The 13,960-nt window shown below is 47.8% G+C and overlaps 1 protein-coding gene across 1 annotated transcript in view; it reads left to right on the forward strand.

Moving 5' to 3' along the window:
* Positions 1-13,193, forward strand: part of LOC103634617 (vacuolar-sorting receptor 1) — an 18,957-nt gene extending 5,764 nt beyond the window's left edge. The window contains exons 2-12 of the mRNA XM_020546368.3: positions 4,807-5,490; positions 5,614-5,702; positions 6,218-6,287; positions 6,361-6,444; positions 6,539-6,615; positions 6,714-6,795; positions 10,617-10,699; positions 10,784-10,850; positions 11,590-11,721; positions 12,442-12,551; positions 12,699-13,193. Coding sequence (XP_020401957.1) covers positions 4,807-5,490; positions 5,614-5,702; positions 6,218-6,287; positions 6,361-6,444; positions 6,539-6,615; positions 6,714-6,795; positions 10,617-10,699; positions 10,784-10,850; positions 11,590-11,721; positions 12,442-12,551; positions 12,699-12,803 — 1,583 coding nt within the window. The 3' untranslated portion in view covers positions 12,804-13,193. The remainder of the gene's footprint in view (positions 1-4,806; positions 5,491-5,613; positions 5,703-6,217; positions 6,288-6,360; positions 6,445-6,538; positions 6,616-6,713; positions 6,796-10,616; positions 10,700-10,783; positions 10,851-11,589; positions 11,722-12,441; positions 12,552-12,698) is intronic.
* The last annotated feature ends 767 nt before the right edge of the window (positions 13,194-13,960 follow it).

Here is a 13,960-nt window from a genome sequence, read left to right on the forward strand (position 1 = left end):
GCCGCCGGACTTCACAACATCCGGGCCCTCGTGTCCGTGGTGTTGGACCCGGCGTCCTCCCACTACCCCCGTTGGCGAGGACAGGTCCTCCTCACACTGCGGCGGTATGCCCTCGCCGATCACGTCCTCGACGACCTCGACGCTCCGCCGACTCCCTCCTGGTGCCTCATGGACAGTGTCGTCCTCTCGTGGCTCCACGGCACCATCACCGTTGAGCTACAGGACATCATCCGCGACCAGGCGGACACGGCTCGTCAGGCGTGGCTCGCTCTCGAGGACCAGTTCCTCGGGAATCGAGACGCGCGGGCACTCCACCTCGACGCCCAGTTTCACCTGTTCTCTCAGGGGGACCTCTCCGTGGGAGAGTACTGCCGCCAGATGAAGGGCCTGGCTGACTCTCTCCGCGATCTCGGCGAGCCCGTTGCCGATCGTACCCTGGTGCTGAACCTCCTGCGTGGCCTCAGCCCCCGCTACGGCCACCTGAAGGCTCTCATCAAGAGGAGCGTGCCCTTCCCCACCTTCCACGCCGTGCGTAACGAGCTTCTCCTCGAGGAGCTCACCATGGCGAATGAGGCACCCACTCCTGCCTCGGCTCTCTACAGCGCTCCCACCAGTGGTCAGCCGCCTTCAGGGGGCCAGGCCACCCGTCCTCCGTCGACTGGGGCTCCCACCCGCCCTCCTCCTACCGTCCCGGCGGCCCCTCGTCCGACTTCCACGACCGACGGGGGTCGTCGCTCCCGCAAGGGCGGCCGAGGGAGCGGCGGCTCCTCTCGTGGTGGTTCCTCCGGCCGGGGTGGCGGCCAAGCGTGGCCGTCATTCTACAACCCCTGGACCGGGACCATCGCCATGTGGCCGGGCCAGGCACCGAGTACCCCCCGTCCTCCGGCGCCAGCCCTCCTGACTACACCTCACTACGGCGCACCTCCGTATGGTGTTCCCGTCGTGCCCCAGGCTCCGCCCGCGCTCCTGCCCCCGGGGACCCCCACCTCGACGCCTTGGTCCCCGCCGGCCGGTGGTTGGGACAGCGCCTCCCTTGCTGCTGCCTTCAGCACCATGGCGATGACCCCACCCCCCTCCGACTGGGTGATCGACTCCGGTGCCTCGTACCACACCACTCCCACGGCAGGCACGCTCTCTCGCTCTCATTCCCCCCTCCCCTCTCACCCTTCCTCGATCGTCGTTGGAAACGGTTCCACTCTGCCAGTCACCTCAGTAGGTGCCTCGGTTCTCCCTGGGCCGTTTTACCTCAACGATGTTCTCGTAGCTCCCCACATCACCCACAATCTTCTTTCTGTTCGTCGCTTCACCACTGACAACTCCTGTTCCATTGAGTTTGACCCCTCTGGTTTTTCTGTGAAGGATCTGGCCACCAGGACCCTTCTCGCCCGCTGTGACAGCTCGGGGCCTCTCTACACGCTCCAGCCCTCCGCCGCCGGCGTGTCTCCACCTCCTGCCCTGGTCTCCACCACCTCCTCCACCACATGGCATCGACGTCTCGGCCATCCTGGACCTGACGTCATGACCAAGATTACCAGTAGTCTTGATCTTTCATGTAATAGGGGACATTTTGAGGGTCTCTGTCATGCTTGTCAGTTAGGCCGACATACTCGTCTCCCATTTACTACTTCTTCTTCTCGGGCTGAGCAGGCTTTTGATCTGGTTCATTGTGACCTTTGGACCTCCCCTGTACTCAGTCTTTCTGGTTATAAATATTATCTGGTGATTTTGGATGATTTTTCCCACTTTCTCTGGACCTTCCCGCTTCGGTTGAAGTCGGACACATTCACCACCCTCACACACTTCTTCACCTGGGTTTCCACTCAGTTTCGTCGCCCGGTCCGTGCTCTGCAGTGTGACAATGGCCGCGAGTTCGATAACAACGCCTCTCGCTCCTTCTTCCTCACTCATGGCGTCCAGTTGCGTCTCTCGTGCCCCTACACTTCTGCCCAGAACGGCCGAGCCGAACGTATGATCCGCACCACCACTAATATGCTCCGCTGTCTCCTCTTCCAGGCGTCTCTCCCTGCCAGCTACTGGGCAGAGGCCCTGCATACTGCCACCCACCTCCTCAACCGCCTTCCCTCGAAGGCGGTACACCACCCTACCCCCCACTTTGCCCTTTACGGCACCACCCCTTCCTATGACCACCTTCGCGTGTTCGGCTGTGCCTGTTACCCTAACACTTCCGCTACCGCTCCACATAAGCTTTCTCCTCGCTCCGCCCGCTGTCTCTTCCTTGGTTACTCCCCTGACCACAAGGGGTACCGGTGTTTGGACCTCACCTCCCACCGCATCATCATCTCTCGTCATGTTGTCTTTGACGAAGATGTGTTTCCCCTCGCTGGCTCCACCCCACCCACCGATCTTGACTCCCTCCTCGAGTCCGATCCGGTTCCACCCCCACCTTCGGCTCCCCGTCTTGCGCCGTTACCTGCTCCTCGTGCGGCCCCCACGACCTCTTCCGCGCCACGCGCGGCCCCGTCGACCCCGCCTGTGCCACGCGCGGCCCCGTCGACCCCGTCTGCGCCACGCGCGGCCCCGTCGACCCCGCCTGCGCCACGCGCGGCCCCGATGCTCCTGCCTGCGCCACGCGCGGCCCCGTCGACCCCACCTGCGCCACGCGCGGCCCCGTCGACCCCGCCTGCGCCACGCGCGGCCCCGTCGACTCCGACACGATTCGCCAACCCCGCCCTCGTCTACCATCGTCGCGGCCACGCCACTACCTCGGCGCCCCCCGACGCGGGCCCATCGACGGACGCGGCCCGCTTCGCCGACCCCGCCATCGTCTATCACCGCCGTGAGCCGGCCCCTCCAGCCACTCCCGACATTCCGGTGGCTCCCTCCGAGTCGTCCGTATACCACCCGGTCGCCATCCACCGCGACCCCGGGCACGTCCACCCCATGGTGACTCGACGCGCTGCCGGCGTCCTCCGCCCCGTCGACCGGCTCATCCTGGCAGCCACCACGACCAGCACTCCACCCGACGCTTCCCCGGTACCCTCCTCCGTTCGCACTGCCCTCGCTGACCCACACTGGCGTCGCGCTATGGAGGAGGAGTACGCGGCCCTCTTGGCCAACCACACTTGGGACCTGGTGCCGCGCCCACCAGGCACCAACGTGGTCACCGGCAAGTGGCTATTTCGCCACAAGCTGACCTCGGACGGCTCCCTCGACCGCTACAAGGCCCGTTGGGTCCTTCGGGGCTTCACCCAGCGCCCTGGAGTGGACTACGACGAGACCTTCAGCCCTGTCGTCAAGTTCGCCACTGTTCGCGCCGTCCTCTCCCTCGCCCTCTCCCGCGACTGGGCGATCCATCAGCTCGATGTCAAGAATGCCTTCCTCCATGGCACTCTGACGGAGACTGTCTACTGCAGCCAGCCCACCGGCTTCGTCGACGCTGACCGTCCGGACCTGGTTTGCCGGCTGAACCGATCCCTGTACGGCCTCAAGCAGGCGCCACGGGCTTGGTACAGCCGCTTCGCCTCCTACCTGGCCTCCGTCGGCTTCGTCGAGGCCAAGTCGGACACGTCCCTGTTCATCTACCGACGCGGCGACGACACCGTCTACCTCCTGCTCTACGTCGACGACATTGTGCTCACGGCATCCACCGCCGACCTCCTTCACCGCACGATCGTCGCCCTTCAGCGGGAGTTCGCGATGAAGGACCTGGGGCCCCTCCACCACTTCCTCGGCATCACCGCCGAACGTCGGCCTCAGGGTCTCTTCCTCCACCAGCGCCAGTACGCCATCGACATCCTGGAGCGGGCTGGCATGTCTGACTGCAAGCCCTGCCCCACGCCTGTCGACACTCAGGCGAAGCTCTCTGAGGACGACGGGCCTCCGGTCGCCGACGCGACGTCCTACCGGAGTCTCACCGGCGCGCTCCAGTACCTCACGTTCTCCAGGCCCGACATCGCTTACGCCGTCCAGCAGGTGTGCCTGCATATGCACACTCCGCGGGAGCCCCATCTCACTGCGCTCAAGCGGATTCTCCGCTACCTCCGCGGCTCCCTCGACTACGGCCTCCTACTCCGCCCATCCCCGACGTCGGAGCTCGTGGTCTACACCGACGCTGACTGGGCTGGCTGTCCCGACACGCGCCGGTCCACCTCCGGCTACGCCGTCTTCCTGGGCGCCAACCTCGTCTCTTGGGCCGCCAAGAGGCAGCCCGTCGTCTCTCGCTCCAGCGCTGAGGCCGAGTACCGTGCCGTGGCCAACGGCGTGGCCGAGGCCTCTTGGCTGCGCCAGCTCCTCCACGAGCTTCACAGTCCCCTCCAGCGCGCCACCCTCGTCTACTGCGACAACGTCAGCGCGGTCTACCTCTCCACCAACCCCGTGCAGCATCAACGCACGAAGCATGTGGAGATCGACCTGCACTTCGTCCGCGAGCGTGTCGCTGCCGGTGACGTCCGTGTTCTCAGCGTCCCCACCACGCTTCAGTTCGCCGACATCTTCACCAAGGGGTTACCATCGAGTGTCTTTTTAGACTTCCGATCCAGTCTCAACATCTGTACAGGATAGAGTTGTGACTGCGGGGGGGTGTTAGACTACCCGTCTAGGGTTAGTGCTATTCCCACTGTAATGACCATTTTACCCCTGTGTGTAATGGGCCTGGCCCAGATATTCTCTCTATTAATATCACTCCCAACCCCTGTTTAGGGTATGGGTTCCTATTCTAACAGTGCAAAACATGGTACTATTCAAAGATTTGGGTGAATAAAAGTTCTCCTTGGTGCACATTACAGGATTCTTACTCATGATTGAGAAAAACTTGTTCTAATGAGTATTATGTTTTTTAATGAGCAGAATGCTTCTTCACAACCAAGGCATGGAATGCACAAAACGCTGGAGCTGCTGCCGTTCTTGTTGTGGATGACAAGTCGGAACCTCTAATCACAATGGACAACCCAGAAGAAGGCAAAGAGCACCTAGAAAACATCACTATTCCCTCAGTGCTTATAACAAAGAAATTGGGGGAAAGCCTTAAGAAATCCGCGGAAAATGGCGATATGCTTAGCGTTCTTCTAGACTGGAGAGAATCCCTTCCCCATCCGGATGAGCGTGTAGAGTATGAGTTCTGGACAAACAGTAATGATGAATGTGGTCCTAAATGTGATATGCAAATGGACTTCGTGAAGAGCTTTAGAGGAACTGCACAAATCCTTGAGAAAAAGGGTTACACTCAGTTTACTCCTCATTATATCACATGGTATTGTCCAGAAGCTTTTGTCGATAGCAAGCAATGCAAATCACAGTGCATCAATCATGGGAGATATTGTGCACCAGACCCAGAGCAGGATTTTAGTCAAGGGTATGATGGAAGAAATGTTGTGGTTCAAAATCTACATCAAATTTGTGTATTCAAGATTGCTAATGAAACTGGAAAGCCATGGCTGTGGTGGGATTATGTGCATGATTTCGCACTTAGGTGCCCAATGAAGGATAAGAAATACAATCATGACTGTGCCAGCGATGTTATCAAGTCACTTGGTATATTTAATTGGTCACTAATATGTTGGTTGCTAGTTCCATTTTCTTTTCCTTTTGTAGCATGCAACTAATTGACTAAGTAGCTGCCAATTAAGTATTCATTGTGTCAATTCCCTGTTACAGGATTGGACATCGAGAAAATAAACAAGTGTGTTGGCGACCCTGAAGCCAATGAGGAAAACGTAATTTTAAAGGCAGAACAAGATGCCCAAGTACGACTGTGTTAATAAATAGTACTCCCTCCTTGCTTTTTTACAAGGTGTATTTGTTTGGACAAGGCTTTGGCCACTGATTACTCCATTAATAGTTCATTATATGATACAGAATCATAATCATAAGCTCAAAATCATAATCATAAGTAAGCATTCTTTTAACGTGGATCTAATAATATTGATTTGGTGCCATAGAAATTTTGTATTACTATCTCCATCACAGAAAACATGTATAGGTTTATCCTAAGTCAAACTATTTTAAGTTTGACCAAGTTTGTAGAAAAGTTTGTCGACATTTATGAAACCTAATAAGTATACTATGAAAATATGTTACATGTTGAATCTAATGATACTTATTTGGTAATATAAATATCAGTACTTTTTGTATAAACTTGGTCAAACATAAGATAGTTTGGCTTAGGACAACTAGATCTTGAAGTTTTTTGGGGGATGCAGGTGGTAGTAGAGTAATTGTTGGTCAAAGGTATCCTTAGTTCTTTGCTTTTACTGTATAGATTGGTCATGGTAAAAGGGGAGATGTCACAATACTACCAACCCTTGTCATCAACAACAGGCAATACAGAGGTCAGCCTACTATCTTGTGCCTATCTTTTTGTGGTTAGATGTTGTTTGTGTCACGTTTAGTTTTTCTCTTCAGGTAAGCTGGACAAAGTTGCTGTCCTGAAAGCGATTTGTTCAGGATTCGAGGAGACAACTGAGCCTGCTGTTTGTTTGAGCGAAGGTCTGTAAGCTTTCATTTTACTGCAGATATCTCTTAGTAGATCTTATCTGATATCGCATTTACCCTTTTATTTCCTTCTTTTTATCTAATATAGAGGTTCAAACAAATGAGTGTTTGGAGAACAATGGGGGTTGCTGGCTGGACAAAGCTAATAATGTTACTGCATGCAAGGTACAATTTGTTAACCACCATGCATGCTCATGATGCTTATATTATGCCTCAATTCTTGTCGGGTAAGAGGTTCTAATTGCATTTATGTGAGAATGCAGGATACTTTCCGTGGGCGTGTTTGTGAGTGCCCTATTGTGAGAGGTGTAAAATTTGTTGGTGATGGATATATCCATTGTGAAGGTAGTATATGAATTTACTTCTTGCACTACATCGACATAAGTTATAATGGAAAAAATTGAGTAGACAATGACTATTGCTACCTTCATTCTCTTTTCTCATTATTTTGGAGATTGCATCATTTCCAACACATTCATTCTTTTCCTGATTATTACAATAACAACAATAAAGTAAGTTGGGGCAGGTTAGAGTTGAAACCCAACAAAAGCCACAAATCATGGTTCAGACACGTGGATAGTTGTTTCCTATGCGCTACTATGAAAGGCTAAATCTTTGAGTATATTTCATCCTTTCAAATCTTCTTTTACTGTCTCTTTTCATGTCGACTTCGTCCTTCCCTTATCTCTCTTCCCATTACTACCGCGTCTTAAGATCGCACTACGCACTTGTCCTCCGTAGGTCTATGTTGGACATGTACAAAATCTCAACCATTATTGGACAATTTTTCTTCAATTAGTGCTACCCTTAGCCTATCACGTATATTATCGTTGTAGATTCGGCCCCTTCTTGTATGGCCACAAATTCAACGCAACATGCACATTTCCACAACACTTATCTTTTGAATATGTCATCTTTTTGTAGACCGACATTCTGCACCATACAACATAGCAAGTCTAATCATTGTACTACAAAACTTACCTTTTAGCTTTTGTGATACCCCTTGTCACATAGAACATTAGGTGCTTGGCGCTACTTCCTCTGTCATGCTTTGATTGTGTGACTAACATATTCATCAATATCTCCGTCTCTCTGTAGGCTGTAGCGTTGATCCTAAATATAGAAAGGTATCTTTCTTAGACACTACTTGACCTTTCAAACTAACACCTCTTTTCTCGTGTAGTAATATCGAAGTCACATATTTATTCGGTTTTAGTTATACTAAGTCTAAAAACTTGGACTCTATAGTCTCCCGCCACAAGTCCAGTTTTCTATTTACTTCTGCCCAACATTCATCAACTAGCACTACCTCGCCTGCAAAAAGCATACACCAAGGCATATCCCATTTTATATCCCTCGTTACCCCATCCGTCACCAAGGCAAAAAGCTAAGGGCTCAAAGCTGACAATTGATGTAGTCCTATTCCTATCGAGAAGTTATCCATGTCTCTGTCACTTGTCCGAACACTAGTCAAAACATTGTTGTACATGTCCTTAATGAGTCGAACTTACTTCATTGGAACTTTATCTTTGTTCAAAGCCCACAACATAAAATTTCTTGGTATTTTGTCATAAGTCTTCTCTAACTCGATGAAAACCATGTGTAGGTTCTTCTGCTCCCTATACTGTTCCTTCACTTTTCTTATCAAGGAAGTGGCTTCCATGGTTGAACTTTTAGGTATGAAACCAAATTGGTTCATACAGATCCACGTTATCTCTCAGACGGTGCTTGATAACTCTCTCATATTATGGCTTATCAATTTAATTCGTAGGTAATCGATACAACTTTGAGTATCTCTCTTATTCTTGTAGATTGGCATCAATATATTTCTCGACTCGTCAGACATCTTGTTCGACCCGGAGATATGGTTGAACAACTTAGTTAGCCATACTATAGCTACGAGACATCTCCATTTCTCGATTGGGATACCATCGAGACCCATCGCCTTACCCCTTTTATGCTTCTCATGACTCTAACCTCAAATTCTTGGATCCTACACATAAAGCGTCTATTAGTGTCATCAAAAGAGACATCTAACTAAAATATTGTGCCCCCATTCTCCTCATTGAATTTATCAAAATACTCTCGTCATTTATGTGTGATTTCATCCTCCTTCACCATGTGGTGCTCTCAATCATCATTAATGCACTTAACCTGGTTGAAATCCTTTGTCTTTCCCTCACAGACCCTTGCCACCCTATATATGTCCTTCTCTATTTCCTTGTACTCAAATGTTGGTAAAGATCCTCGTACATCCTACCATTTGCCACGCTTATAGCTCGCTTTGCGGTCTTTTTTGCCACCATGTACTTCTCTGTGTTGTCCACACCCATATCATGGTATAAACATCTGTAACATTCTTTATTCTCTTTGATAGCTCTTTGGACTTCCTTGTTCCACCACAAAGTATTTTTAGCTTCGCCTCCACTCCCTTCGGTTGCTCCACATACCTCTGAGGCCACCTTCAGAATGCAGGTTGGCATCTTCTCCCACGAGTTGTTTGTGTCATATTATTCCTTCCCAAGTGCCATCTTTGATGACCCTTTCGGTGAAGACTTATGACACCTCCTCTTTCATTTTCCACCACTTTGTTCTTGCAATATGGGCTTGTTTATCCCTATGGGCACGCACTTGGAAATGAAAGTTTGCCACCAAAAGCTTATGTTGAGACAACTTACTATCCAGGTATCGCCTTGCAATTCAAGCATGCTCGTTTATCCTCTCTTCTTATGAGGACAAGGTTAATCTGATTAGAGTGGTAATAGATCACTAAATGGAACCCTCTCTTCCTAAAGAAAGTTTTGGCTATCAACAGGTCAAAAGCTACTGCAAATTCCAAGACTTTCTCTCCCTTCTATTCCTACTACCATACCCAAAACCTCCATGAATCGCTTTAAAACCTACATTTGTTGTACCTACATGCCTATTGAGATCTCTATGAAAAGCTTCTCATCATGTCCTACTTAGGTGGGCACACACACTAATTGTGTCTAAGACCAAATCATCCACGACAAGCTTGACTAAGATAATCCTATTTTTTGCCTTCTTACATCCACCACACTGTTCTTAAGTCTTTTATGAACCAAAACTCCTACTCTATTTCTATTTCTAATTGCAATTGTCCCTGTGTACGACATTGTCCACCACTCCACCTCCTTCGCTTTCCAACCCTTCCATTTAGTCTCTTGGACGCGTAAATATTTACATGCCTCTTAGTCGTTGTCTCAATTAACTCCCTTAACTTACATGTAAGTGACCCTACATTCAAATTGTTAGATTCAGTCCACTTATACACTTTAACACCTCACTCACTTGTAGTCAGAGAGGAATGTGCAAACATGGAAACAAAGGGCAGAGGCACAAATGAAGTCTTTGCCAAGATTTGAACTCGAGATCTCTGACTCTAATACCATGTTAGAGTGGACGTGCTAACTAGTTTAACCCAAAAGTTTAAGGTGTTGGAAGAAGGTATGCAATTCACTTATACATTTTAACACTAACTATCTAAATGGATACTAGTTGGTTCAACTAGCTTCTTTACCCTTTGCAACAGTCGATGATGTCAAGACTCTTGCTTATTTTTCACTACACTCGGGCATCGATGTAGCATGCCACTAAGGAAGCGACGACCTGATCCTTGTTCACTTGACACAGTGCCCAGATCAAAATATGTCGTGTCACCAAGGGGGTGCCAATGGCCCTTGCCTTTCTAACACCATATCCGAGTTTTGATATGGCGCATCGCTAAGAGGGTTATGCCTCCAATTGATTTCTTTCAGGTTTCATTTTCATTAGAATGGCTGGGTTCGACATTGCCTCACCAAGTCTATCACAACCCTCCTTTACCAAAGCTTGGAATCTGCTATGTTGAGACAGCATAGTGTGGAGTTTTTTCCTTGATTATTACATGTTACCAATATTATTGATATACGAACGATACGAAAAGAGTTTGATGATAAATTCCTAGTATTATTTTCATGTTGATTACACACTCATTTTAAGAGGAATAAGTAAAATAGAATGTTGGCAGTTGTAGTTTGTAAATCAGTGTTGTTCGCATGACTATGTGGCATTTTACTATTGCACAAATACCATCTTATCAGATATTATATGTTAATATTTGAGAATGCAACACTACAACTATGATTGAAATTTGCCATTGTCAGCTTCCGGTATTGGTAGATGTGAGATCAACAATGGAGGGTGCTGGCAGGAAAGTAAAGATGGGAAGACAATCTCTGCCTGCTCAGTAAGTAAATGTTGTTTTGAGATATTTGCTTTTTTTCCTTTCCATTTTGTTTACATATTTGAAACTAAATTTGGAATTCTGCAGAATGAAGTATCTGAAGGTTGTAAATGTCCAGTGGGTTTCAAAGGTGATGGAGAAAAAAGTTGTGAAGGTATCATTCAGAAAATAGTTGTTTACATCCTTGAATTCAACATTGTTTTGAAGGGGCAGAAATTGATTGTATATTTGTATATATTGGACCAAAAAAAACCTTGCATTCTAAGCACTGAAATCCTAACAAATTTAGGAAATTCAAGGGACACCGAGATAACAAAATGCAAGGTTCAGCTCAACCAACTATGACGGAAACCACGAGCAAATCCAAATAAAGTAACAGTACATATCACAAACTAAGTACCACTGTTGATACAGTGATTTGAAGATCGCTTGATTGGAGTTGCCTCCGGCCTCTTTGCTACCACAGTAGAAAATTTTCCACCCTGATGACCTCTCCCTTGTGCACAATAAATTGTTGTTGCTGTAAGAAATCTCCAACTGCCGGAGAGGCTAATCAGATTATGAGAAAAGGCAATCATTGTCTGGCATCGTACCCAAAGGGTCATTTTTTTTTGGCACTTGCAGACTCTAGAAAATTTAGCTCGCTGTCGTCCCACCGTATTTCTTTTGGATGCCACTTCAAAGCATCTCTGATCAACACCATACTCATTGCCCGAGCTGAGACCTAAAAGTTATATTATATGGTCAGCAGTTGTGTCTATTCTACCCTGAGCAGTCTTCCATTGAAGTTCTTAGAGTAAAATTTACCTAATAAGGATGGTCCTCTAATTTCACCTTTGAATAATGCAGATTATTTTTGTTCTGATCTATTTTAATCTATTTATTATTTGCAGACATTGATGAATGCAAAGAGAAACTTTACTGTCAGTGCAAGGGTTGCAGCTGCAAGAATACATGGGGAAGCTACGAGTGCAGCTGTGGTGATGACAATATGCTATACATGAGGGAGCATGACACTTGCATCAGTGAGTAGCTGGACCTGCATTTTTACATAGACATCTAATTTTGTCTCTTCGTTTTTTCCTTGCAAGAATCTTTTTCAGATGAGAAGTACGGAATTCTATCTTTTATTTGAGATGGTTGATCTTATTCCTTTTAAAAGATGGAAAAAAAGAAACTGATTTTAATCATCTTTAACTTTGTGAATAACACAATTATGCTCGAGTTGCTTAATAAACTGATTATTTCAAAAGAAAATTGTTTGATGTTCCACAGACTTAAATATGTAATACCCGGAGCTACTTATTCCATGAACTGTAAACCTATTTTCGTCTACAGAAGTTTCATTGCAGTTCTATGTTAATACTAGTGACACGACAAGAATAGTAGTTTTTATCAATGTGTCATAGATTCTTGCCTGTTAGACTTTGTTTTTTTTTGTTTTAAATTATACCCTCTATCTTTTAGGATTGCTTAAATCAAATGGCATATAATCATCACAGTTTTTCATCGATGTGATTTTTGGGCCTATCTAAGCAGATGCCCTGTCAGTAATTATCAGTTCTTTGTTCTTTCCCCGTAGTGCTGGACTTCACTTTTCTTTACTGTCTGAACTCAAACGAAAGCAGTAGATGACACACTTGTATATAGATAAGCCTATGGAAATTCTAAGATATTTTTGCACAAGTAAATCATTTAATCTTTTATTGTACTAGTCTCATATACCATTTCTAAATGCTGTGCAGGCAAAGAGGGAACTGCCACTACTGTTGGCTGGAGCTTCCTCTGGGTTATTTTCTTTGGACTTGTTTTTGCTGGGGTTGGAGCATACGCCGTGTACAAATACAGGCTGAGGGTAAAAAAAACACTTCCCGCTTACTCTGTTTCCTCTCTCCCCTTCGATCTTTATTTGCAAGTGGTCGCATGCAGGACTTGATTTGCTAGTTGCTACTGTAATAATATGATGCATTTGTTACTGAAATCTTCGCCATCATTCCACCAGAGCTACATGGATTCGGAGATCCGTGCCATCATGGCTCAGTACATGCCTCTGGATAACCAAGAAGGAGCAAACCAGCATCAGGTCGTGCACGCCAATGATATCTGAAGCGGCACGCCTTCTCTGGAGCAGCATGGAGGCATTTCACTTGTGCTGCTGCATCATTGGGCATGGGGTTTTGCAAATAGGTCAAACTAGGCTCAAAGATACACGGGTTGGTGCGAGGAGATCAAGATCATCAACTGTACCATGTGTTAAGAGAGATACGTTGTGCACTTCTTGTTACGCACGGCACTTGGATAGCATAGGGGGATGAAGATGATACCACCATTAGTAGACCTTCGTTTCCTTCAGCTTCTCTTAGAACTTACGGGTTCTTGCTGCCTCTTCGCATACATGTGAATACTGTAAATACCGTTGCCTGAATAAAAGCTTCAGCCTGCAAGGCTACAAGCAATATACCAATGTTCTGACTCTGAAGCACTGGTTTTACATGTCTCTACGTGTATATGTGTATGTGATACATGACAGATTACTTTCGCTGCTTCTGTCCGACGCTATCAATCAGAATTATTTGTGTAATTACGGTAAACATGGTTTCTGTGTGGACTGCAAACATGGCACCTGTGTGAGATTCTCCCTGCTCTCCGCGTGAGAAGACATGAAAAGGAGGACATCTGGTCTGCTGCATGCTGAACCATCGCGATGCAAGGAAGGATTGCAGCATACCGTAGGTGCTCCAAAAGGAGAGAGAACCAACAAAAGACGGGCGAGCGGCGCGCGTGTTGCAGCCATTTTTTTCATAAAAAAGCACAGGCAGCATGATACCGGGTGTGCAGTCGTTTCCTTCTTTCGAGGTAGGCTGTGCTCGATCGATTTCTTCTGGGCTTTTGATGCTGCTGCGGCTGCCTCTTTCTTTGAGATGCTCGCAGCTGCTACTGCCTACTGTTGGTCCGTGTGGAATTTAGATCGGGAGCAGCTCAACACTCTACCACTCTGCAAGTGAGATCTGGCTTTTCTTTACAGGGACATTGGTGAATGGTGTGGCTTTCGAGAGCGCGTGCCCGTGGTCGATCGTCCGACCGCAGAAATGTATCCAAGTCCAAAGGGCATGCAACAGATCTACTGTCTATGAAAAGAATCATGCAAAAAGGATAGATTAACACGACATATTTGCGATGCCATGATGCTCACCCACACCGACACGAATAGTCCATTAAAAAACATTTACACTCAACTAACATATCTATCATACTCAATCAAAA

The sequence above is a fragment of the Zea mays genome, chromosome 1 (genome assembly GCF_902167145.1).
Source record: "Zea mays cultivar B73 chromosome 1, Zm-B73-REFERENCE-NAM-5.0, whole genome shotgun sequence".
Taxonomy (NCBI): Eukaryota; Viridiplantae; Streptophyta; class Magnoliopsida; order Poales; family Poaceae; genus Zea; species Zea mays.